The sequence below is a fragment of the Melospiza melodia genome, chromosome 3, assembly GCF_035770615.1.
Source record: "Melospiza melodia melodia isolate bMelMel2 chromosome 3, bMelMel2.pri, whole genome shotgun sequence".
Taxonomy (NCBI): Eukaryota; Metazoa; Chordata; class Aves; order Passeriformes; family Passerellidae; genus Melospiza; species Melospiza melodia.
Window position 1 is genome coordinate 37,208,293 of NC_086196.1, and position 27,928 is coordinate 37,236,220.

At 37.0% G+C, this 27,928-nt stretch overlaps 3 protein-coding genes across 9 annotated transcripts in view; 2 read left to right on the plus strand and 1 right to left on the minus strand.

The window, feature by feature from the left end:
• Positions 1 to 1,828, plus strand: part of TIAM2 (TIAM Rac1 associated GEF 2) — an 88,898-nt gene extending 87,070 nt beyond the window's left edge. For all 5 annotated transcript variants that reach the window (XM_063151329.1, XM_063151330.1, XM_063151332.1 and 2 more), the window contains one exon: positions 8 to 1,828. In XM_063151329.1, coding sequence (XP_063007399.1) covers positions 8 to 642 — 635 coding nt within the window. In that variant the 3' untranslated portion in view covers positions 643 to 1,828. The remainder of the gene's footprint in view (positions 1 to 7) is intronic.
• On the minus strand, positions 1,170 to 27,928 carry TFB1M (transcription factor B1, mitochondrial). 3 transcript variants are annotated; one of them, XM_063151336.1, is made up of 8 exons: positions 27,872 to 27,928; positions 27,063 to 27,220; positions 25,488 to 25,639; positions 21,876 to 21,984; positions 19,983 to 20,134; positions 15,711 to 15,830; positions 4,751 to 4,878; positions 1,170 to 2,087 (listed from the first exon to the last, which is right to left on the minus strand). In XM_063151336.1, the coding sequence occupies exons 2-8, from the start codon at positions 27,193 to 27,195 to the stop codon at positions 1,826 to 1,828; spliced, it is 1,056 nt and encodes a 351-aa protein (XP_063007406.1). In that variant the 5' UTR covers positions 27,196 to 27,220; positions 27,872 to 27,928; the 3' UTR covers positions 1,170 to 1,825. The 3 variants fall into 3 exon arrangements, with proteins under 3 accessions (XP_063007406.1, XP_063007407.1, XP_063007408.1); XM_063151337.1 differs by lacking the exon at positions 27,872 to 27,928 and adding an exon at positions 27,497 to 27,577; XM_063151338.1 differs by lacking the exon at positions 27,872 to 27,928 and adding an exon at positions 27,425 to 27,526.
• CLDN20 (claudin 20) lies at positions 8,684 to 13,944 on the plus strand. The gene is made up of 2 exons (XM_063151339.1): positions 8,684 to 8,868; positions 10,846 to 13,944. Exon 2 carries the CDS (start codon positions 10,925 to 10,927, stop codon positions 11,582 to 11,584), a length of 660 nt encoding a protein of 219 aa, XP_063007409.1. The 5' UTR covers positions 8,684 to 8,868; positions 10,846 to 10,924; the 3' UTR covers positions 11,585 to 13,944.

The following is a 27,928-nucleotide window of genomic DNA, read 5'->3' on the forward strand; positions in this document are numbered from 1 at the left end:
TGCACAGCTTCCACAAGATCCTTGAAGTTACTGAAGAAGTCATCCAGCAGCGAGTGGAACGGTGACCAGGGGAAAGGCACCTTCCCAGACTCTGATGAGTGCAGCCTAAGCAGCAGCACCCAGAGCAGCAGCTGCCACACTTCTGAGAGCATCCAGGAGCCCAAAAATTCATCTCCCGATAAACATGCAGAGAGCACTGCATCTGACTTTTCTAATGTTCTTGTCAAAGAATCTGACATTCTCAGTGATGATGATGACGATGAGGACTATAAGAAAGGCAGCCCTACAAAAGACATTGAAATACAGTTCCAGCGGCTGAAGATTTCAGAGGAACCCAGTGCTGACTCTGAACAGGATCAGGCTGCTGAAAATGAGGCAGAAGATGGCTTTCAGATTGCAGAGCATCCAAAGCTCGTGCGGGGCCATTTCTGCCCAGTGAAGAGAAAAGTAAACAGCACAAGGCGTAGCAGAGGAACTCTAATGGCAATGCAAGAACGTCACCAATCCCTTGACAGTCACTCTGATGCTGCAAACATGGATCTGAACTCTATTTTAGAGAGAGAATTTAGTGTCCAGAGTTTAACATCTGTAGTTAATGAGGACTGTTTTTATGAAGCTGTGGAGAGGCACGGAAAATCCTAGCTTAATATTAAAACATTCATTTGAAGTCCACATAAAATTCAACAAACATTTTGCTTTAAAACTAGTAAATTCATGGAAGCTGCAGGAAAACTACTATCTGATTTTGTGCACTAATACATTTTTGCTCAAAAACAGCTGTAAAGGATTCTTAAGTTATTTTAATTTATTGTGGATTAAAAATAGATTAAGTTGCCCCAGGTTTGTAAATTAGTTCATCCCTTTCAAGCATTTATTAAGACGATCTAGTGTTCTTGGGGATGGCCTCATTAATATTTTAAGTAATGTGGAAAAGATGCTAGTGAGTGGCAGAAGGGTTTACAATGGAAAGTAGCATTGCAAACTGAAATTTTTAGTACCTTGGGCATTTTATTTCTTTGGTTTTCATGTTTGCTTTATTTAAAGCACAATTAAGTTATTTTAATGTGTTTTAGTGCACAACAGTGCAGAAGTTTCATTTTTGTATGTTTCAATGCTGTTTATACTTTATACATATGTGTAAATACAAAAACAAAGCTTGGCCTGTAATCTTTTATTTGACTGTATTTTTTATTTTCTCTACGAGCCTGTACAGTAAAAGACAAACAAGTATTGTACTTAGCCATGTTTTCTACTTTTCATTGTGCTGCTTTTCTGTAGTTGGAGCTTTAAATCCGAAATTCTTTGCTTCTGCATAAATGAGAAGAGTATTAGCAGACCTTGAGGCAATTGGTGCACTTTATCCTCCAGTAAGCCAGTCACTTGAGTGTATTTATAAGAGTCTTGGCTTCTGTTTTTTAAATTACTCTGCACAGGAGGATGTTCCAGGATAAAAAAGCACAAAAACCCAAACGCCATCTTATGTAGTGATGTCTGAAAAGTATTTTTCTTCAATATCAGTAAAGCACTTTCATTCATACAAAATTCAATTACATCAGAAGTATTGCAGCTTAATTACCTTTCTCACAACGTACCTTGTTTTTTCGTATGTATTCTAACCACTCCCCTGAAGTAAAAAGAACCTGGATTGCCTTTTCCCTTTTGTCTGCTGCTGACTGGAACAGAGAGATGCCCTCTCTCTCTACCACTTTCTCAAAAGTAGGTCTTTCATATCTGCCTAGATGTAGGACCATCTAGACTTTCTTTTACCGAGTCAACACCTGTAGATCAAGGAGCTAAACTAATAAAAAAAATCAGACTTGTGCTGTTACAGCTGATTTTCCTCTTCAGTCTGTTCAGGTTGACCAGTACTTCCAAGTAAACTTCTTGTCTTCTTCTTTTGCCGTAGTTCTTCTCTGTAGTTGAACACAAAAAGGCTTGGGTCTTCATCACACATTTTCCTGTATACATTGCACAAGTTTCTAAACTGTGACATAGAGAGCTGAAAAGGACGCAGAGTTGGATCAACATCTGCTGTCATCATCAGCTGTTCTGTTCTTTTCAAGCGCCCATTTTCAGGAAACAAGGTCCTAAAAGATATGGGGTGAAGAAAAATTTCAGCAATTCAGACAGACAATTACATTTCCCTTAAGAGTAAAGTGGAATTAAATGATAAACCTACATTAATTATGTCACCATTTTAGCTCTTGCACTCTTAACACATCTCACAATCTGAGCAATGGAAACACATAAAGGTCCTTTTTCTGCTTATGACACCATAGAAAAGCACATGCAAACATTATAGACTAAACGCATGTATGTATGTTCATGTTTGTTAACATTAAATAGAGCTATGGGTATGGATACAAGCACAGAGCCGCCTTAGAATTAGCCTCATTTTTAGAAAGCAACAACAGATTAAACTGCACAATACAGATCAGATTCAAACAAATATGACTTTTTTCAGACTATTTCATTGCAATAGAAAAGACAGTTATCACTTGTCATTAATACCCCAATTCTAATATCAGAAAAAAAAAGCCAAGAAAGAGGAAAGGAGCATTTAATTGTCATTCACTTTTTAATATTTAGAATGTGGGAAAATGTGGCAGGAGTCCTTGATTTTGTTTACAGCTTTGTCATTGATCACAGATGGGCATATCTGTACATTTACTCTAGGGCTAGATGCATTATCACCTTTCTCTCAGAGGTTCCCCAAATGTGAATGAAGACTACTAGGTAAGTGATTGTTAACGTTACACAAAAAATACATACTACACAGTGCAAACTATTGCAAGGACCAGCTCTTATTGCCAGTACTTCTCACTCTAAAATAAGCCAGAAATGCAAAAAAGCTGCACGTGACTCATGGGCACTTTTCAATTTTCAAGTTCTATCTGTGCTATATACATAATACCTAAAAAATATTGTGCATCTAATACAATAACACATTGCCTTCCACCCCCCCACCCAGATGTGTTTGGCAGGTTGGCTGGATAAACTACTCAAAAGGCTTTGTAGAAGAAATGATAGTTGGTTCCTGGTAGGTACATAGAACACAAAGTTAAGAAGGGGTTTAAAATCATAAGTGAAAAATGAAACTTCTGGGAAACCTGTTTGTAGTATATGTTACTTCAGGCCTTTGTCAAAATGTTCCCATTAGTGCAGCATCTAGGTCAGCAATGGGTTATTTCAATATCTCTCTTTCCTTTGCTTCTGTAGTTAAAAAACATACCTGGAGCAAAGTCTACCTAGTCTTTTTTTACAGACTATGAACCATCATATAAATGCTGTGAACCAGAACTCAAACTACAATATGGACTTCATAGTGCACTCTTAGATTTCACATCTCAAGGCCCAGAATCCATCCACAAATAGGAAGTGATTCTATTGCCTTGTTTGTATATAGTCTGTGTGATAGAGAGCCTTATAATGAACTTAAGAGCTTTTTTATACACCAGAATTTGCTATTTTTTTCAGGTCAGCTAAAGAATAAGAGGATTGTGTTTTTTAGCTGCACGCTAGGGCTAAGGTATGATAAGCTGCTAGGGGAATACGTGATGTCCAGAAGTTCAGTTTCCCCCTCCTTGCCTCAAAAGAATGTAAAGCAGTTATTTGCAATTTGAGATTACACAGAAGCTGGGAGGGTTTTCTGAAAACTTTGGTAACAATATTGTACACAACACAGATATGCTGACTGCATGTGCCTTTTGCTTACATTGTCAAGAGAGACCATTCCTTCACAGTAGAAAAAAAAGAAAGAAAACCACCACCACCCTGTAAGTCAAAAACAAACCAGTCTAGAATTTGGACACCTCATTTTCTAAACACTTTGAAATGCATACTCAGACTTTAACACAAAGAAATCTGTACTCATTTTAGATCCAATGTCTGCACCCCACATATCAATGGCATCTACGGCCTCAAGGAAGGAGAACCCAATAGCCCAAAACTAGATGCAAAATGCTTTGGTCACCTTTAAAACAGTGACATAGAAGGCTTGAAGTACAGTAGTAGCTATCCCTATTCTAGACTGCATCAGGGCCAAAACTATGCCCAGCAGCCTTCAGGGAGCCCAGGCTGCATGAGATGCCTCTAGTCATAACAGCATCTCTGTCACACGTTCTACTGTGCTGAATGCTGGGGGTTGACCGCAGTAAGTCAGACACATGGCAGTGTTGGAGTTTAAACAGGATCCTTGGCAAAAAGACTGCAGGTTTCTCACATCAGAGAACCTAATAAATTCTAATAACCTAATAAAGATACTGAGATTTTTTTAAAAGCCAGTAAGAACTCCATAAAAGGGCAAGCACAGAAACAAAAATTTGACCTTTTGACACTATCCCCAAATCAGTAAAATTTCCTTCAGATGATGTTCTCCTCACACTGCCATCTTTGGTTCTGGATTTTGATACTTTCATTTTTTAACTCAATCATTCTGTACTTTTTGTGGTTGGGCTGGGATTTTTCATTTCTGAGACAGACAAACTATTGAAAAGATGACCACTTTATCCTAGGGATTTTTAACAACTTCAACTGCACCAACAAAAATGCACAAGTAATTATTACATAATTACTTTAGATACTAGTCTCATACTTTTGTGTCCAGAAATCATCATTCTGAAATAGAAAGAACTGATGAACTATGATGACAAATTTAAAATTGGAAGAATAAAATCAAATGCATAGGTGATTTAGTAGCTGGTGCATTTACAAAAACATTACCTGAGAAGTTTTCATTAAAAATACTTACTCAATTCCACGGAAGCAATATTTTCTTCTAAACTGAAAAACACTTTGAACCACCTTTTCTACCAGCTCAAATGGCTGCTGGATCTTTGGTTGCACCAGTGGAGTGAAATGCACCACAGCCACATCCACCTATATGGAAAAGAATGAAAAATTCGAGTAGACATCTTCCTCTGAGACACATTACTTCTAAGTTACCTGGCTAGACATCAGCAAACAGGCACAATGTAAGAAGGCATTCTTGCAGCAGATAAGCCAGCCATGCAGTGACTAATGGCATGGTATGGAATAGAAAGATTTGCCTTAGCTTTCAAGACCCTACAGAATTTTAGTCTTAGTTATCTGCATATTTCCAATTAGTTCACATGCCATCAGTACTTAGGACTTTTTACCCCCATGGCACTTTGTCCATTTAGAGCAACTTTCACGTAATCTGTAAAGTAATTAGCACTTCTGTCTTCAGATCCTTCCACAAGATAATTCTGACATAATACACAAATTAGATAATATTTGATATATAGGCTGAAGGGCAGCTGGAGAAAATTGGTATTATAATTAGAAATCAAACTCATTCCCTATATGTTTTCTGTTGCTCCAGGGCTTTTCTAAAATGTAAGCTAAGGAATTGCTTTTTAATGTATCAAGATTGCTAATCTATTTAAAGGAATGGCAGGTAGAAATACGTGCACTCAGTTTAAGTGACCACACAACTCTGTATTTACACTGTGTATCACAGTTCATCCAAAATTATGTTTGAACAGTTCTAGGAAGATAAGCTTGTATATATTCTTTTGTAGTTCTCAAATCAGACTGGTTCACAGAGTAGTCACTTGCCCTGTGTCTGAGAACAGAATGAAATAATATGTACACACTTTTATGTTTTTTATATGTGTATATATCTGTGTATGTCAAGCAATTACAGAGACACTGTATTACATAGAAACTTTCTGAATTCAGACTTCTGTACTAAAAATTAGGAGCTGGAATAAAACTCCAGTTCTGCACAACAATGAATAATGCAGATCATCTTCCAAACTAGATATTAACAACAATAAAACAGAAAAATTTCTGTGTAGGAGCACACTGAAAATTTGTAAAATGTGTACAAGTACTGTACAAATTTTTAAGTGCCAGATTTTAAAAAATATTTAGTCTCTTATTAAAAACTCTGCTAAAATGATGGGCAATCACTGAATTTTTTAAAAAGATTTGACAGTCAATACTGGCGCTCAGAGAACATGAATTTATCATCACATGTGCTAGTTCTGACAGAAAAGAGAGGCACAATCAGACCAAAGAACAGCTGCTGCTTGAACCACAGTCTCAGTGTACCAATTGTTCAAAACAACCCAGAGCATGAGAGTACTTCAAAAAACAAAGTGTTCCTCCTACTGCTTCAACCAAAACTGCTCATAGCAACCTCTGATGTGACATAATCTTACACAAAGGTGCCATCCATCCATTTTGTTCTTTCTGTGGGAACAGCTCAGCTGTTAAGTACATCTATCCACTACAAATGCTTCTACAACACAAATTTCAAAGGAATTCTAAAATCCAAACAGTATCAGTTTTTGATGTAGACAGAACTTACAAAGCCAAGCAAAAATACTGGCTAGAGAAAGGAAAGAAAATACCAATTAATGGCACTGATGAAGAAAAAACCCACAGCAAGTTTCCAGTGTTAGCACTGCTGATCCCAAGTATATACCACTGGAGTATTTTTCTTTAGTTGTCCACCTTCTCTGAAAGCTAAAAATACATCAGAAAAAATACTTAAAATTACTGAAATGTGAAGCACAAGAACTTATTTAAAAATCAGGTGACAAAATCACTTGATGTACAGAATCTGCAGTGAAGCACACATAAATTATTTCCCAAAGCAGATTTTTAATTTTTCAAGTGTCAGAGCATCTGCCTTTGCCATGGGTTGCTCCTACCAGGAAGATCACCGGGATATCGAAAAAAAAAACTTGTGTTCACACTGAATAGAAGAAAAGTTAATCTTTTTGAACAGAGCAAATACATAGTTCACATGTCCAATCAGCTCCTTAAACAGAAATACTAAGGGCACATGCATATGTTTACCTACATTTTGGCCAGGAAATATAACAATATTACCCCCACAAAATGAAGGGTAAGAAAACAACCATATGGCATCACCTAGTCACCTCAATTCTGCAGAAATGCTCACAAGTGAGAAATGAGGGCTCTTTGGGAGTTAGAGACACGTCTCGAACAAAAATTTCTGAAAGAAAAAAGCACATAATCTAGATACAGTGTACAGCTTCAGAGCCAAACAGCTCAATTTGCAATCTCAAGGCCAGTAGGCAATAATTTCTGCTTCTGAAACAAAACACAGCACTTCTCAGTTCCATTACAGACATTGTTTTCTTTGGACCCCAGGAAAGCTGCTTGGTTACTATAGCAACAGATACAGGGGAAAGCTTTTCATTTGTAAATGGCCACTCCTTTAAAATCACACATGCTATTTTCCCCATACCTTTTAATATGCATCAAATAGAGAGTAGAATTATGAAAGCCAAGAGAGTACATAAGAGCACTTAAAATACACATGTTGATTTGATAATTTTACTAGTAACACTTTTCACCCAACCAAGTATTTTAGAAATATTTACAAAATAACACTCAAGTCTTACAAAATAATGAATAGCAAAATCATTCAACTGATATATCCCAAATTGTCACTAGTACAGCAATTATTCACCCCTTACTGTTTTAGTATAACTGTACAATGAAGGTTTATGTTCTGGTAGGGTAGGAGGAACACATAACAGAGTACAATTTAATTCACACAAGTCTGCTGCCTTGCTAATGAAATCAACACACTAAATCAGAATAAGCTTAAATGAGACAATTTTTACTAATTGTTGACAACAAAGGTCTCATAATGGGCAATACACGTACCTTGCAACAGGGCTGTATTAAAAGCAAACCCACATAACCTTTCCTCAGGATGTAATTTGCTTATAGGGAACTAAAACCAGAATATATTACAATTTCATTAAAACAGACTGCTTGAGATCCTACTGAGAAAGTTCTAAGCCAGCACTTTCACAATCCAAGCATTCAGTACTATTTTATCTGTCTACTACAAACAAATGTTAGGTCTAACACTAGATATGTGCAACTCATAGTGCAATCTTGTTCTGATGAGAGTTTACTTTTGGCTCACTTCCATTAGAAAGCAACTATGCTGCTACACTAATAGAAATTATTTCTGTGCCAGAGGAGCTCTGCAGTAACTCCATTCACACCAGGCTCACAAAAAGAATCACAAGACACCCAAAGTCAGGTATATAACTCACAGATGTAACCTGTGAGCATATCACTGCTGCAATGAGCAAGACCTTTCTCCCATCTTCTTGACTTCTCACACCAGCTTGTTGAGGCCACTTCTCTGATGTGCTGCATTTACCATGGAAGCCTTACCAGCAGCTTTATTCCCTTATTCTTTTATACAGCCTTATACAAAGGTAACAAGTTAGAGGATAAACTATGGAAGGCTAAAGCTATCAGGAACAGACAAGCAAAGCCTGCAGTTGAATAGGAGTGTCCTGCTGTTCCAATTACAAATTAAAATAAATTGCCCAGTTCTTTTCTAGGAAATTTAAACTCTTAATAAGATTATCTGTGATGAAAAGAACAACAACTGACAAACAAGAAAACTCTCTGGCTCTCAGTGCAACTTAAATGATTCTCCCTCCAGTCTGCAAGTCTACAGTTTCTGGATTCACAAGATTTTACTCCATTTAATCACTGCTCACACTTTCCATCACAGAACCTGGATATCATTATGTATTTAGGACTAAGGGCCGCCGTCTGTTTTATTCCATAATCTCTTTGCTTTCCCTCACTGAGTGTTTTTCAAACAAAACTCATTAAACAAAGTACTCCTTTATTCTCGGGTAGATGGAACTAAGAGAGGGAACAAACAGCAGTAATGCACTTGCTGTGGAGAACAGAAAAAAAACAACATTCCAAGAAATTTTGTTAATACATGCCAATGCAGTTTTATATGAGAAGGGATAGCTGCATTCAAGAGAAACTGCATTTACCAGGACATCTACAGTGAAGAAAACATCTCAGACCTCACAACCAGCAGTAAGTCCTACACAAACAGATATGAAACATAACTGTATGTTTAATTACAACTGTAGTGCTTATACTTGAATTTATCATGCCTTTAACTTGGTTCACCCCATTAAATGTAATGTATGGCTACCATTTGCAGTGTTTTGTGTTTATGCCTGCGTGTTTTTATATACTGATTTTAAAAAAGGAAGCAATGAAAAAGGCTGATTCAGAGTACTAATTATCTTTTTCAGAATATGAATGAGTTTTTGAATGAGTTTTGAGCTACCCAGATCTGTCAGTTCCTTCTGTAAAAGGAAGTTAAGCCATATTTCCCACGGGCCTGTACAGCAAATGATATGTATTTGCCAGAACAGCTCTTCCCAGCCTGAACAAACTGAAGGGATTTGGAAATAGGCAGGTCCTTGAAACAAGGTTTTAACAATGAACAGCTGTTAATATTTTCACTCTAAATTTAAGCATTTTTAATATATATATATGCTGCACACAGTTAGCACATCCTTGAACAATTACCTGAAATAAATACAATATAAAAATATTAGAGTATAAATATATAAATCATATATATAGAGAGAATTATACTATATATTATAATAGAGGATAACAGTGTTATACTTATAAAGGATAAATATATTAACTGGTTCAGAAATGCCATTAAAGACTGATAGAATACATACTGATCAAAATCTTGTTGTCTTATGTATAATGAACTTAAACAAGAGTACAATGCTACAGATATTTTGTATTCCTCTTATTTTATCCCTTATGGCTTTTCAAAAAAGTTCTAATGCTGCAGACCAATTTTAATATCATGGTACATATTTAGATAAAAAGTCTGGATCATGCTTTCTAAGACAGACGCCTGCCCTTTGTCTACCACTGATAAAAGACAAAATGTGCCAATTACACAGACCCACGCAAAAGGCAAAGCAGGGTACCACCTTCTAATCCTCCTCTCAGAGGTTTCAATCCACTGTTCTGCATCTGCAACCCCAACAGTCCAGCTGAGGTGACAGCAACAGTTCTGTCTTCCCAGCTGCACAGTTATCATTCTGCCCAAAATGTTCTCATCTGTCAAATGAAATTGGACACTGTATAAAAGAATAGCAAGGAGCTTTTTCAATGAATTTTTTAAAACTACCACTTCATGGCAGATTTGCAAATTATTTCAGACAGGTGACTGATTCAAAAAAAGGCACTTCCACAAATGAGCTGTTTCATACTAGCATAAAAACATTTTAGAAGCAGATCACATTCACTCTTATGACTTCCTAAATATTGCTTCTCTAAGTCAAGAAATGGAAATAACTAAAAAAACCCCACCAACTTGTAAGTTTAAATAAAAAGAATAAAATAAAATATTGATTTAAAAAGTCATGAGACTAACTGTAAAAATGCAAAAACTAAATTCCATTTTATTCTCCTCAAAAGCCAAGATATTTGTAACACTTATTAAAAAGATTAACAAGTAATATTTAAAAAAGAAATAAGGGGTTACCTTTAATTTAAGTAAGAGCTAGTACAACAGTGCCTATTATTATAAAGTCAACAGAAGCTGACAACAGCTATCAACACACTTAAACAAGGTACCTGAAGAGTACAGTACCTTTTCTACCAGTGTGTTTTCCTACCACAATGGGTTCTAATCTGCAAGTTTCTAGTGTTCCATTTACGTGCATCTGTCTAGTAAGCCTGCAATTTGTATGCTATTACCAAAACCAACCGCAGTAAAATAAGTTTTGCTTGATGGCTTGCAATCATGTATGAAAGGGCAGCAGCTCCTTTTTACAAGCAATTCTAAAGCACTGTCCATTTGCCATCATCTCTGTTCAAGTACCTTGTGTACAGCAGCTCAGCTGCTGCAGGGTCATTTTCAGATATTCATTCAGATAGCTCTAATTTTAAATGCAAGCTTTTTTTGTTTGCTGATTTCTTTTCCTTTCCCCCTCGAACTTCTCCTCCCCCCCTTTCCTCCCTGTTGCACAGGCGGCCACAGCTTGGCTACGAAGCTCCCAGTTACTCATTCCCACGAGAGAAAAGGCAGACAAAAGGTGACAGAACCATCATGGCATCAGCAAGCCTGCAGTTCTTCGCTTTCATTCTGGCTTTGTTTGGCGTTTTTGGAGATATCGCAGCCACCTTGCTCCCAAACTGGAAGGTAAACGCAGACGTTGGCTCAAACATCATAACAGCTATCACACAGATGCAAGGGCTTTGGATGGACTGCACATGGTACAGCACTGGGATGTTCAGCTGCACCCTGAAATACTCCATTCTCTCTCTCCCTGTCTACATCCAGGCTGCACGGAGCACCATGGTACTGTCGTGTATCCTATCAGCCTTTGGGATCTGCATCACTACGGTCGGAATGAAATGCACAAGGCTGGGAGGGGACATCGACAGCAAAAATAATGCTTGTTTTGCTGGAGGAATCTGCTTCATTCTTGCAGGAATCTTTGGATTAGTACCAACGTGCTGGTACACGAGAGAAATTATTTCAAATTTCCTGGACCAGACCATTCCAGAGAGTAGTAAACATGAACCCGGAGGAGCAGTTTATACTGGATTCATCTCAGCAGGGTTTCTGCTTATCGCAGGTGTGATCTTCTGCTCTTCCTGTTTTAAAAGGCAGCAAGAAGCATGGATTTACCCTCCAAAGCAGCACCATTTCCCATCCACAGAGCAGGAGAGCAATGCAGGTTACAGCCTGAAGGACTACGTATAAATAGCTATTTCTATCCATTGAAGTATTTCTATTCATTTGAGGGTTTTTTTTGTGTGTTAAGTGTAGTTTGGTTATTTCAACAAATGTGTAACATAGCACTTAATCTTTCTTGTATATGGGCTGCAGATATGCTTATGCAAGGTATTTCATTTATAGGGGCATCCACAAAAAGGAAAGAGTAGTAAAAGATACTTGTCTGCTACAAGAGTACTTTATTTTGTTGATTTTTCAAACCCTTCTTTCTAACTTCACAACTTCTTCACAAGTTACACTTATTGAAGAACAAGGAACTATTTTAAAAACATAATTGACTGTACAATTTATACATCAATATCTTGTCACAGCAAAGATGATTAAAACCTGCTTTCTGTTTAGTCAATCAGACTTTCAATAACATAAGACATTTTATAGTGTATTCTACAGTTTTATCTTGATTTTATTTATGATGCAAGGAATAAAACCCAGAAAGTATTTGTTCAAGAAGAGCAATTCAAAGGTTTTAAAAAAGCGGACACATCTGCCTTTCATTTTCAATTCTAAATTGCCTTGGTAACTAGATTTTGTTAAAAAAATAAAAAATACCAAAAAATCAACCAACCAAAACAAATCCACAACAAAAGCTCAAGGCTCCAAACTTTAGCTGCACTGCATACTCTGCATATCAGGCCGAAGGATCAGCAGTACCATTCAGCTCTTGCCAAACCCAGCTCTCCAGCCCCAAACTGCCACCTGCTGTGGGTTTCATTTATTATTGTTATAGGAAAGTATGCTGGATAGTCACCAACTGCTACTAATCTATCACTACACAGTGAATGTTAGAGATGAGGAGCAATACAACAAGAGAAATGTAACTATAACTGTGAAAACACCTGAAAACTGCAATGAGCAGAATAGAAACCAAACTATCTGTGTTCAAGAAACACCTGTAAATATTCTGGCTTACACTTGCTAAAGGCAGTTATTAACAGCTCAAATAAAACAGTAACCACTTATTGCCTTCTACATTTCTGACCTTCTGAAAGAACATTTTAAGTAATTTTAATTATTCCTGTAGGATCTGTTCCAGGCCCACTCCCAGGTATTCTATTACTGTAAAATGAACTGTAAAATATAAAACAGTGATAAAAGACACAGCTTCTTTATTTTTTTAACTGCCTTATTTTCAATAATTACCTTAAATCCTTTAACCTTTTCTTTCACCACACAGATTTTGTTTTGTATTGGTCATTGGTAAAGTATGTTCTACCAGAATACTTCCCTAGTGAAGTCAAGAATGAATACAGGTATGATACACCCCTTTAAATTCAGGAATACAATGCTGGATGAGTCTCTCAATATAATCAGCTGCTATTTATTCTGAGTATTTATACACAACTTCCATTTCCCGCAGTACTAGTCTGAAATTTGCTAAAAGAACGTGAAGGAGCCTGAACATGAAATGTTTAGTATGTTGGAAAAAGATGTTTTATTACAGCATTTGGTAAAGTGGATTGTTTTATGGACTTAATATGTAAGTAGTCTTTATTCATAGAAAGTCTTCATTTTTCACACACAGAATGGCATTACATCTTGTTTTTATTCTACTGTTCTATTCTTCCTATTTTGAGTTTCCTACGTTTTAATCAAGGAGCTTGATTTGTCCTATTTCTAATGCAACTATTAGCAGTTATTAGGTATCACAGAGACTTCATTATAACAAAAAGCCAATTTCTTTTTTTTCTAGACACAATGTTGTGCAGCACCACTCCATTAACCAAGAATCTTTTATGTCTCAACACTCATAGAAACGTTGAAATAATATTAATGCATTGAGCAAATGAGATAAACAACTCCTTCTCAAAGCATCTTCACCTTTAGAAAGGGGTTTGACATGACAGTGAGCTGTGATCACTACCATTAAGTCAGTTAAATGTATTTGCAAAAAAATTAAAATCAAGAGCATTTTTACAGGAGGGTGAAAGAAAAAGGTAATAGTGGCATACCATGAGCACAACAACAAGTTCATTGGTTACACATACTGCAAATTTTTCTTCCTGAAACTTTATATAAAGTAGCTGTACTTCATACGGCTATGAAACAAAAATCAAGGACAGAGCCATTTCATTCACACTATGCTGCAAGAGCTTTCCAATAAAACAGACTCTATGAGAAAAAGTAACATCTAAAACCATGTCAGTCTACAGCTAAAAAAACAAGGACAAAACACAGGATCAGTCTACAACAGGTGTGTGAAGGAAACAAAATAATAGTGAAAACAGGTCCCCATCCTGTCTGAAAGAATTCTACTTTCTGCTTTTGCAATATAAGCAATACTTGTCTTAACTCAAAAAATACATTAAATAAAAACATGCCTGCCTTTAGTTGTACTGCTTTTTTTATTCAACAGAGCACCAACTGACTCTAAGATGTTTTTATACTAAGATATTTGTCATAACTCTGTGTGTTACCTCTCTTGGTCAACTACAGCATTTTCAGTACAGGAAAATGGAAATATCAGTTACAGCTTCCCAATTCTGGGACACAGTCTGCACAAGACTTTGCTACATTAGCTTTATTACTACTCAAGTTGTACCCACGACTGAAAAATCCCCACCATAAAACTGGAATTTTAGCCTTACTTTAAAGTATTTCACATGTTTGACAGTGAGAGGGCATCCTGAAATTATTTTCCATTCAGCTAGGAAACAGGGGAAAAAAAACCTAAGCCAAGACCTCAAAGCAAAAAATAAGATTTCTTAAGCATGGTCATTTTCTTTCACAACAGATTTCTGTAATTTAACATGTCTGAACAGTTACTTGCTCAAAAAATACTAACAGAATTTTAAGAATTTTAACAGAATTATACCCAGACAGAGGCCTTAAAATTCACTGTGATAAATGAGAAAATAACCTTCCAAAGGTTCTCAAGAGATATGCCAGAAAAGTAAAAAGGACCAAGAGAGAGAGACTGATAAAGAGGAAGAGAGATGTATTGAAGAGCTGAACCAACCAATTGAAGAGGAACTTTCAGAAGCTGCAAGTTCACTTCTGAAACAGATCAACAGTTTGATAGGACAAGTAGTAATAGTTTTAAACTCCCAGAGGGTTGATTTAAATTAGAAATAAGGAAGAAGCTTTTTACAATGAGGCTGGTAAAATACAGACACGTTGCCCAGAGAGATGGTGGATGTCCCATCCCTGGAAAAATTCAAGATCACATTGGACAGAGCTCTAAGCAATCTCATGTAGTTGAAGATATTCCTGCTCATTGCATGGGAATGGTACTAAATGACCTTCCTTCCAACCTAAATACTTCTATAAGCCTATGACTTTCACATGCATTTAGGGACACAGAAATCACTTAAAGTTAGGCACAAATTTTTACCAAAAAATCCAAACCAAACCAAAACAAGCTTCTTGTCCAAAATACTGAATTATTTCTTAATTTTTGATTCCTGGACAGACCTGGATTCTGTCATAATAGCTATTAATAAAAACTAGTGGCAGTAGATAAGAGGACAACGAAGACATTGTTCTTTACTCACTCAAGAATACATAAGAGGGAGAAAAGATTGTTACTTTTTTAAACAATCAGTGGGATACAGCTGACAAAGTGCTGTAGCAAATAGGAGGGAATAAAATATGCTGAAGATGACTGGGGTGAAACATAAAGATTATAGACATGGTAAAATTAGAGATGTTTGACAAAGTTGATAAAAGAAAAGCTTTTCTTATCACCCTCTTTCAAAAGACCCATCAAATTCTTAAGGCACAATTCCCAAACTGTTTATAAATGCATATGGTAAAATAGTAGGCTTTTGAAAAATACTCCAATCCTAGCAGACTATCCTGACATTAAATCCTAATCTCCCTCCTCCCTCTCCAGAACACCCAAAGAAGTATGCTGACCTTGCAGATAGGTTTGAAGGTCAAAGCCAAGTTCAGAGGAATAAAAAAAAAAAAAAAAAAAAAAAAGCACTTTCTCAGAACAAGCATGCTTCATTTATAGGAATTTCACATCACTCCACTTCGTAATACAGAGATGTTCAAATAGAGCAGCCAACCAGCAATGTTCCTTGGTGAAAGTAAGATAAATTGCTTGACTTACATATTAACAAAAACCAGAAATAAATACAGGGAAACCTACCTCTGGTTTTGGAACAAAGGCTTGACCTGGAATTATGAAACAGTTTTCCACCGTGCAGAGATGCTGAGCCATGATGGACAGTCTGCTGCGTTGGTTACTTCCTGGATTAGCTGTGAGTCTCTAGGGGAAAATCAAAACATGTACATCAGTGATACTGAACTGGCCAAGTGACCAGTTGTATTAAAGCTTGATTTTCAGTATAATGAAATTTAAGAAAAAGACACTAGTTAATCATTAAAAACTTGTATCAAATCACATGCCCAGTTAATATAAAATTTTCTTCTCCAATATAGCAGCATTTCACTAAGATACCACACTGATTTACAACCTCAGCCCTGCAATCAAATGCATGTGAAAAGGAACTCCTAGAAATTCTGCAGATCTAAATGAATGTCAAAAAAATTTTGTATGGATACAAGAGAAAACTATTCTGACTGCAGGATTCAAAACAAACCAAACACCAGCTGACAGTACTCTCACAATCCTTTCCTTCCACTGTTTCTGTATATAATATTACTACTCTTTTTCTTCTTCAAGATGAAACAAAGCTCCATAAACTCAAGATCGGATAGAAACCAGAAGTTCTTCATAATTTACTGGTCCACTCTTACAATATTTGCAAGGAAGCTGGGTCTGCTTTATATAAATTTAGAATGCCTAACAGTGAGAGCATTAAGTCTTAAAATTCAATTTAAGTATCCTCTGATTTTCCCATGATTTTTTTTACAAAATAGTAGCCTGGACAGAGGTTTCCTATGCTCTTGTGACCTGGCAAGAAACACATTTTATTGTGTTTTGCTTGCACAAACATAATTGAAACATATAAAGCAACTTGTAAAACAACTCTCAAATTACAGAAGTCATTTCACTAACACATGCAAAAACAGAATCATGATGATTCATGTTCTTATTGACCACCACCTCAATAAAAAAAATAAAAACTGAACCCCAATTTGCATATCTGGTAATATTTGTACAGCATGTAGCTCCATATGAAAACCTACTCATAAAATGCTGCCATGCTTATTCAATTTATGCCCGAAAACTAAAAGTTAAAGCAGTTGCCAAAGTTTCACATTTTTTCAAACAACTCTTCCTAAAGGCAGTTTAGCATGGAGCAAATAAAATATTTTTCAATGACTTTTTGGAAAGAATGGTCAGAGATTCTTTGTGCCTATGCCAGCATGTAAAGCTACCTTCATTGTTGTGTCAGAGGAAATTATTATTCTCTAAAAAAAAATCCAGACTGCAAAGTCCAACAATGCAATCTGACACGCACTTCCTTAACCTCTGCAGTGGAAATGAAACTGAGCTAATGGCAACACTTGTAGCAATACTTCCAGTGCCAATTCACACAAACCTATCTTTACTTCTCCCACAAACCAACTAGCAAGTCTCAGGCAGTAAGCTCCTGCTTCTCATTTACAGAAGGGATAACTCAACATCTGGATAGTAACATCTTAAACCACTTCAACCACAGCAGCAGGAGCACACTTGTGTACAGCACCCATGCACGGATGAGCCACACAAACCCCCAGACACAGGCAGGGACATGCACAGCTAGGCCAGCTTGCTCAGAGACCCGACCTGCCTGACCTTCAAGGTTTCCAGGGATAGGGCACCTACCCCATCTCTTGGCAGCCTGCTGTGGTGTTTCACTACCTCACTGTAAAAAATCCCTTCCTTATATCTAAATCTCCCTACTTCAGGTTGAAAATCATTACTCCTTGTTCTATAGCAACAGGCCCTGTTAGAGGATCAATTTTAGAGTAAGTGGGCTGGAAGAACCTGGCCTAGGGTGACAGATTAGAGATGAAGCACTGAAGAATTTGGGACAAAGCAAAAGTTCTTAACCACAAAATGAATAGCAATTTTAGAAACTTTAGAAAAACTACAAAGTAAAAAAAATTATCTGCTTGACACTCCAAAGTGCTATTTTTACTGATGTGGGTATTTGGCCTTATCCTCATTAACAGCCCTCAGATTCAGCATATAAAATAACTGCTGGCTCTCATCAGCTTTAATCAATTTATTTATATCAGAACACAGTGGGCTGCAGTTGTAGGTGTCTAGTGACATAACTCACACCAACATTGCTGTGCTACAAGGAAACAGAAAAGTTAGAATATATAACCAGCAAGAAAGGCAAAGGTATCTACTTCTCTATTACACCGGCAAAACAAAGTCTGATAATAAATAAAAGAGTACATTGCTTCACTTTCCTACTGTTAACATCAAGTTATCCTAACTAATTACAGAGCACATCACTCCATTCCATGATCTCATGCTTTTGCTGAGCTTATAACATATACACAGACTTGGTTTGAAATATCCAGGGAGGACACCAAATTCCCATATCAAGACTATAAATCCAGAGATACACAAAATACCAGTAGCAACTCACTATGATCTGCATTACACTGTTCTCTCTTTCCTGACACTGACTATGCCTGTACACACCAATTTACAGTGGTTATCTTAAGCAACTCCAGAGAGTCAGGAGAAAAGACACAGAGCCTAATTACTGCTCTTTCTCCTCATCATAAAATAAAATCATATCTTTAAAACAATTTCTTTTCATGGTATCAAACCAATAATGGAAATGCAAACCAAAAACCATGAACAATTCTGTCTTTGAGGAAGACCTGTGTTGAACAAGAATCAAGAGATCTCAGAATGCAAACTCAACAATCAACACTGTTTCACTGCATGACCTTGAACAACATACTCCATTTCCTAGTGTTTCTAACTCCTCAGTGTTTTAAGCACAAAAGCTTAAGTGTGCATGGTATTTTGCACCTAACTGAGCTCCACTGGGTGCAAAAGAACTGTAATCTGCATGTCACCATTGGCACATGCAGCTGGGTACAGCAATGTAAAGGACAGAGTGCTCTCACACAGTGTCAGGTGAATTTTTGCTGTCACAAAACTATGCATCTTACCTATCATCACCCTGCATTTTACATCACAGTCCATCACCCTTATTTTGCAACAAGGCCTAATCTCACCTGACATGAAGTCCTTTTGGGAAACAGACCTGGATTCTGTAATGCCTGAAACCAAATGAGCCCACAACTGAATTAAGAAATCTGGTTTATTTCATAGCAAATGTTTGTCCCTAGTGTTCTCTAGAGCCACCTACTGGAAATACTTCTTAAATCTTGATTGCAAGGCTAGGGCAATGATAGCACAATATGGTTTTCTTTGACCCAAAAAATGTCAGCAGACATCCCACTCACATATATAATTATTACTAATTTTCACAGAGAAAAAAAAATCCTATTTGAATTTTTTCTTTGAAGGATTAAAATTAAAACAACATACACACTGAGGCTGCACAGACAAAACACAGTTTGTAACCCACAGTTACAAACAGTGGGGTAATAAGATGGAAATTCAGTTTTCAGGCTGATGGGCAACTCCTTTTTTCACTCTAAATGCAAGTGACTGCTTCCATAACTGCAAAGCAAAAAAGCTTTCCATTCTGTATGTTTTATATGTTTCATGCAATGTCAATAGAAATAAACTGTTAAGTCAGAAAGCACTATGGAGTAAGCCAACCTAGTATCAACTGATCTGACATTAACACTGCTACACTGCAGATCAGTCTGGCCTTCCTTGAGAAACTACTAATACAAAGCAAAATATCAATTTGCTCTTGGACTTGTGGTGACTGAAGTCAATTAAGAACTTTTTACACACACAAGAATGGTAGAATACATTAATAATTCTGATATCAAGTCTCATTCAAGAAAGTCAATGCAAATTTCCATGGTCTTGACAAACGCCTCCTGCGTTTCAAGTGCTTAATCACAAGTGTAAATAATGTTAACCTTCCATTTTTCCTTATTTTAAGGAAGGTGTTTCTTAAAAATTATCTTAATAAAGAGGACAAAGAAAAATATAAGTGTATTTCTTGAGATGGATGAAAGGTAAGAAAAAACAGATTGATGACATGCTGCACAAATGACTGTGAGAGAATCAACATATTTGAAAAAAGAAGAGTGCTGTGCAATCTATTCATGTTAAAGAAATCAGACTACAAAAAAGAACAGAAAGAGTACCTTAATGAAATATAACCCTGTATAAGACATAAAAAAAATAAATAACATTCTTGTGAAAGGATCAGAGTAGATAATTAACACATCAAAATTCATAATTTATAACCACATAAACTAAAAACTGAACTAATCTTTTCCTCTCTTTTCAAAGTCAACTAAGACAGGGCTTGTATTAACAATATGCAAAATTGAAAAACTGCCAAAATTTTACCTCCCCAACTTCCTTTTGGAAAGTCAGTGTCATCTGTGTCCTGCCGTAAATAAAAGGTCCATCCCTTTTGGAAACATTCTCAAGCCACTTGATGATGAGAGGAGTTGAAACACTGAAGGGCAGATTCCCAATGATATGTATATCTGGTGGTTCTGTTGACATTTGACAGAAGAAAAACAGCTGTGAAAATGTTTTGGGTAAGATTTTGCCAAGAAATAAAACACAAGAAAGATACATGCCTGTCAACCTAGACTTAAAATATGGAAACAATTTTTTATCATGCCACACCAAAATGATGCCTGTCCATTTATACTCATCTTACACTGACAAAACTATACTACTCTCCTGAGTATTTACTTGGACAAAAGTGGTTAGGTCTAGTTCTCATTAACATTTGAATAAATCAGTAGTAGCTTTCAGATGATTTTTAGCTGATGAGTAAATTCTGAGCTAATCTAGCATGGCAAAACCATAACTGTTCCTGTGATTTCAAACTATGACTATTAGGAACAGAGTAAATAGCCATACTCATACTTCTGCCCAACACATCCTCCCAGAGGCATTTTACTGAGTCCTAACAATCCTCAAAACAAGCTCCTAACTGACACTGGACAAGAGCTCTCTTTCTGTATAGAGCCCTCTGAAATCAAAAGGTGTCAAAGTACAAGACTCGGCAATAAGAAGTGGTACCTGTTTTTCACTTATGCATCACATCAGTAATTGTGTGTGCTGTATGACACAACACAGGGATTTCAGCAGCAGGGACCCTTATGTCTAAGCAGGAGTGCAACAGAAGTGGGCAAAACCCAAAAGCCAGTGTGTTGTTTCTCAGATATGACAATATCTTATTCATGTTTAATAACATGCATAAGAGATGACAATATCAAATTCAAGCTGTTTTTCTGGCACACTTATTAGCACTTTTTAGGCTGTGATATTTCTAATCTATCGGTGGTATTACACATTTATCAGAGACGGTAGCTTTTGAAACCCATCAGCTTTTGAGATTTTCATATGGAAATAATACAGAAGAAATGTATCTTGCCTCTAATTGGTCAGCTCAAAACCTAATAGTGACTCTATGTTCAAGAAAGGTAAATTTTTAAAACTACTCTACACTCTCACATGTACATTTTATCATAGTTTGTTCTGTGAAGCACTTACCTTTTGCAATGAGGCAAATACAACATATAATTTTTCTAGGTGAACATGATGTGCCACGGTCTTTTATGTCCTGAATCAGAAAGCACTTAACTATTCTTCAGGCATTGCAAAGAATGACTTTACCTCATATTTGCAAAAGGGGACTGGGAGGTTATATCTGATTTATCTAATAGTATTACATGTTTTGAAATGGAAGTGAAATAGTGCCCTATTGCAACCTCAGGTTTAAAAAAAAGCAAAAATACCACAATCCTGATGAGATGCTACTTTTGACAAAACATCCAGCTGAAACCAAAGCAATGAGAAAACTAAATTTTTGAAGTTTTCCAAAAGTTTCAAAGCAAGTTACAGAAATTTCTTCAGTGGAACAGCAGCAGTGGTGATTTCTGACTTCTTCAAAAACAGGAAGAAGCCAGGAAGTGCACCATTTGATCTCCTTTTATGCCTTCCAGAAGTCATTCCTGTACAGTCAAGACACTCTAAGGTTAATAACTGCAAAGCTCCTCGGTTTAAACTAAGGTCAATGTCACACAAATTTCACTGTTTTGTATTAGAAATGGAAGAAAGTTCTCTGCTTTCTCTAGGGAAAAAAACCAAACAGTTGTCTCTTTATCTTCAACATGTACCAGAAGAGAGTAACACTGGCACTGAGTAAACTTCAGCTTTATCACTACTTAAGACAAACTCAGAAGCTCCAAAAACTGAAGCAAACCAAATGCAAATACTAACCATCCTCCCAGTTCTTTTTTAAGTGCTTTGGAAAAGCCTTCTCCATCTTGTAGGTCAGGATATCTCCGTGAACAATGCGCACTTTTCCTGGAGCTGCTTCAGATAATATCTGTTGTAAACAAGCAAGCAGTGAGTGTTAACCAAACTGATTTCCAGTTTCAGCCACTGCAGGAATCAAACCGTTGCTATATATTTATCTTCAATATACAACAATGCACAGTAGGAGGTAAAACTGAGAGCATATTAGTAAGTATTTAATTTCAAAAAGCAAACACTAGGTATGGATTAATGTGTGATACTGGAAACACTTAACTATTCACAGATGTAAAATTCTTGATAGAGATTTCAAACTTGCAAAGACTGCTAAGAGTCTCTTCAACAACAACAATTAAAAAGTCCCAGGTCACTAGCAGGACCTCACCTGATTTAAGTAATAATGTAAGCAAGAGTTTTTGAAAGGTTTTTAGATCAATTACCTATGAAAACAAGGGCTTATGTTGTTTATTCTGTTTCCCCCACAGGTTTAGGGATTATTATCCAATTTCAGCCATATGTGATACAAGGCTGCAGAAATACTAATTTTTCCTTTAACACGAAAAATGTGGAAGAGATTCTCTTAATATTCCCTGTAGTAGTCAACACTTGTACCATTAAAAAACAAGGAATCAAATGATGGAATGAGTATCTAGCAGGAGGGAAGATCTCAACAATTTCTATCTTCCTAGACATTACAAAATCATCTCCATTGTCAGCTTCTGCAGCCCACTTGCACAACTTATCTAGTATTTAATAAAGCGGATATGCAAACTCAGCGCTGGCTGTAGTCTAACAACCATTTCTTTCATTTCTGGTGTCAGTTCCCATAATCAAAATTAGATAAGCTTTACTAATGTTGTACTAATCTTTTCTCTTACACTATGAAACTATGCACAAACAGCACAATTAAAAAGCAGTGGAGACTTTTTCAAGATGACATTTGGAGATATTTATTGATCCTATAAGACAATAATGAGAAATGGCTTTAAGAACAACTTTGCTTTTCACAGAAATCCAAATTCATAAATAGTTAACTGCCAGTGGCCTAACAGCCAAAATAAACTGCTCATCATTGTTAGTCCCATTTTCAATCTGAATGATGTTTATATGCTCAGAAACACAGAGAGCTTTCACAATTCTCTGAGCCAAAGGAAAATACTGCTTTTTCCTACTGTTCACATAATGTTGTCATGAAATTTTTTGAGTAAAAGTTTAGGGTTTTTAATTATCAAAAAAGCTAAGTTTTATGTACAGTAATAAAAGCTTAACAAAAAAACTAAGTATTCCTACATGTTTTAAGTGCAATTATTTCCAAACAGAAAAAATAAAACTAATCTCAACTCCAAACCACTTAATGGACTTTTCAGCATTACACTAGCAATTATATGACATACAAATTCACTAATCTGCCATGGCTTGTCAAACCTTTCTTTGAAGTTGTTATAAATGCTCTAGCAGGATTATACTGAAAGATAATGTAAGATTAATAAAGTTAGAAAATAGTGTCATTTGCTAATAACAGTTTTCTTATCAAGATTGAGTTTAGGGGCTGCTGAGTAACACACTTTATGTAACTGAGAATTGCATTTAATTTGTGACCAGAAAATCATTGTCTTATATTTCTAATTTGAAATAAAGACTTGGAAACCCAGTGAGGCTTTTTTAATTTGAAGGGAAAATTTGTGCAGCTCCAGGAGCTGCTGTGCATCAAGGACATCAGCCAAGAGTGTTCCATCATACACAAACTCTCATTCTTCACACACAAAAGGGCACAAAGGAACATAAGGGGCATGTTTCAAAGCATGAAATGGTGTTCTTGGAATAATTTAATATTCAATATATTCTCTTGCTCCCTTTATCAATCTTTCCAGCCTAAAAACTATTAGGGCATATGGCATAGAGAGGTTGGGATTCTTTAAGACTGAGACAGAACTGACAGACATTCAGCTGGTGTAAACTTTAACTCAGTACACATATGTTCTTCACTGTATTTGAGTTCTGCAGTAAAGAATATCCCCCCTTCAGTTTTGTGAGAGACCACAGCTTGAAAAACAGTTAATGAAAAATGCTGTATGCTTTACACCAGTGATTTTAAAAGTATCTAAGAGACATTTTAAAGTAATAGTCTCCAGTTGTTATCGTCATCTCTGACATTTCCCCTCATTCAAATCTCAACCATTTTATGAGCATGAGTTTTGATTGTTTGGGAAACCAGAAAAATTATTACAACCTATATTATTAGAAAAGCAAGATTCACTGCTATGTTTCTTATTTGTATGGGGAAAAAGCAATACCAAATGGAACACTAATGGCTGCAACACATTTCTGGCTCATTCACATCCGCTGTTACTGAGTTATACCACCTCTATGTTCAATAACCTCATTCAGACATTGACTTCTACTCTGAGGAGATTGGCAATCAAAAATAATGACTAACATTATGTCAGTTGAACAGTAAAGATAATTACATACCAAAAGCTCATTTTAGATGCCAAGAAGTATACTTTTATTCAGATAAAACTGTTGCAGAGGACGCATTTTGGAAGATCAGAAAAAAAAACATCCAAGTACTTAAAAAGCTCTCTTAAGTAAAACAAGTGTCATTTAACCTCAAATTCTCTCCAGTCCCAAACCAGTTCTCAAAATCTAAAACAAAACTATTGACTGCCCCCACTCAAGTAAAAACTTGGTTTCACATTTCATAGGATGAATATGGCATATTATATGTTATTAATGGCTAACCCCACAAAGATATAATTACATGAACATTCAAGTTTCAGGGCATGAGCAGTTTCATTCATACTTTACATTATTTTTATCATATAAAGAGACAGTAGCAGTCCTCAAGTGAACTACTTATTTATTTTCACTGCTGATTTACCGAAAAAGACACAGTGCAATTTAAGAAAAGCCCTTTGAATTGCTTTGAGATTGTAGAGACATAAGAAAACACATTTTAAAATTTTTGGATTCTATTTTTCTTGCTGGATTTATACAGCCAAATTCCATAAAGATCCAGCAACACAAATAGTGAGTGCTTGAAAATGGCACAATGAGTTGTGAACTTATACCAACTTTAAAAGAAAGGAAGAAAAGCTTAAGAGTGTATTTTTGAAAATGTAAAATAGATGCTTGATTTATTCTTCTCTACCTGGATGTTAACTCACATTGACTGTATTAACTGGAGCCTTCTCAATTTTATAAAGCATAATTATTAGGATTAAAATCAAATATAAGACCCCACATAAGGACATTACATTCAGCCTTCAAATCATGATTTCACTAGCATGATGAAACGCACCTGAAATGTCTCAGCCTGAAAAAACCCCCACAAAACCAACAAGCCTTGGCAGTAACTGAGTTGCAGGATAAGGTCCTAAAGGGCCTATGAGAAAGCAGAAACAACGAATTGCTATACTGTGTATCTGCAAGCAAATTAGAGCTCTGGTTTCTGCCACAGAACCAAACCTATTTTCAGTGCTGAGATTCCAACAGGACACCTGGAATCTCTCTAAGTTCTCAGAATGTTATTTAATGCTGTGGTTACATGTACACAAATTACTCTCCAGCTGGTACCTGCAATCCTGGAATAAATCGAGCATCTTTTTCAATTAAAAGGAGTTGTTCAACACCAGCACTGAGAATGGATCTGGTAATTCCTCCTGGCCCAGGGCCCACCTCGCAAACATGGGCATTCTTCAGCTCACCAGCCTGTTTCACTATCTTGTCTGCAAGACACAAAGAACACACTAAGCCTTTATTTTGCAGGAGATTCAGTTCACCAAGATAACCTCATTGTTTACTGTTACACAAGCACAAGCATGCTTATCTCAGTACAGACATAAACAGTGACACATCCCAGTTAAATCATCACGCACCCGCCAGACTGCACAGAATTCAGATTTGTTCCATACTACAAGATATACTGAGCTATTTAAAAAAACCACCTACTTTTAGTTTTATGTCTTTAGCATTTGTTGTGCCCTTTACAGAGTCAAATAAAAAGAGAACATCACTCATCTGTACACTAGCAATACCATTGTGCTGCAAGCAAGTGCTTGTGTCCAACATCCTAAAGTCTCACTACTTGTCCTTATAAAGGAATTTCAGTACAGCAACCCTATTTCAAGGCAATTTAAGAAGTAAGAAAGATACAGCAAAGCTCTTTGAAGATTGCATTATGTACAGAGCAACTTTATGAGGGAGAAACCAGACTAAATAAAGAGCTGGAACACAGGTAACTTGTAGCTATAGAAAACAGGGCAGTTGAAAGGTGAGGAGGGAATACCCACATGTAAGTGAAATGATACAACATTAGGAAATATTATAGACACTAAAGAAGACAGATTAAGGGTTATAAAATTTAGCTAATGAAACAAAGGGATCCTTGGGAAGCATGGAGTGAAGACACTGACAGAAATTATGCTGCTCACTCCACGATCTCTTATGTTAAAAAATATCCAAAGACCTGTCTGCTTGTGAAGTTTTACTGACAGCAGGCAGGCATTTTTATTCCGGGGTAGGAGTCTGGTTGCTCAGGAAGTGGAACTGAGTTTCATGTTCTGAATTTTTATCAGTCTGAATTGTCAAACAAAATCAAATTATTAGCTACATGAAACTGCACTGCATTTCTAAATGCAAAATCTAGCCACCACCGTGCCAGTGAAGACACCCACCCCCTGACTGACGGAACAGTGCCAGCTTTGTCACCCACCGCTGACACAAAGCTGGAAAAAAATTAATTGCTCAGAACAATGCAACTGGTTCAAAAAAGCCACACATCTGATAAACTGAGACAAATAACTCTCCTATCTACAGCACATAGCAAACTCTAAAGTGCTCAACGTGTCACATACTTTCTACGATACAGAATAATCTGAAAAAAATGCTGATTTTTAAGTCAAACTTATAAACCAAAATAATACCCAAATGATACAAGTACTACTTTAGCTTTGATTTTTTGCATTTCAGTCAATAACCCATATTTAATTTAGGAATACAGTTTTAGAAGAGGTCTTTATTATAAAGGTTTACCATTGAGCTGCCATTACTCTGACAAATGCTGTTATGCAAACATCACGTCCTTAGCTGTACTCTGGATTCTGATACATAATCGATGTTAACTAAAAATATGAAAATAAAATATGTAACCTGTCAATCGCAAATCCAGTAGAAAGTTCTGGGAAAGCTGTTTCAGTGCTTTAAGGCGAAAGAGTTTAATAATCTCTCCAATAGTTGGCAGGGGAGGCAGACGGAAAGCTGCCACCTTTCCTGGAGCAGCCATAACACAAAACTCTCATTCCTTCCTCCTAGGGAGACACCAAAAACATTATCCTATGACACACAACGAACTAAAATTAATATTAAAAACACTACTAAGCTTACAAACCAAGGCGTGATTTACAAACCACTATGGGAGGACTAAACTCCAAACATCACTACTTTGACTCCTGGGTGCAGTGTTTATGCTAGGCACGAATTCGGGGTATTTGGGCAAGTCCTCTTTTGCAGACCTGCCAAAACCTCGGGTAAAACCAGACGCCAATCTTTCATTACTTTAGAGAAGCGTCCGTAAGCAGAATGACCTGACGGCACCATGTAAACACAGAACGCGTTTAATTCACGTGTCCCTAAGAAAAGCCAGAACAGCTCCGCCCGCCGCCCGCCGCCCGCGCCGGCTCCTGGCGGCACCGCCCCACTGCGCAGGCGCACACGCCGTCAGCGCGGCAGGGGCGGGGCCACGCGTGCTGCCGCTGCACGCACCGGGCTGGGCCGGACCGGGAGCGCCCCGCCACCGCCGCACGGGCTTTCTCTCTCCCCCGCTCCCGCTGCGGAAAGGGACGCTCGGAGCGGTGTCCCGGCAGCGCCGCCGCTCCTCACGAGGCGCAGCGAGCGCCAACCCGGAAGAGAAAGGGCCGCGGCGCTGCGCATGCGGCTGTCCCTGGCTTACATGGCCTTACCTGGCTGTGCGCGGGCGAGACGAGGCCCTGCGCGGCTCCAGCCCGCGCATGCGCGGT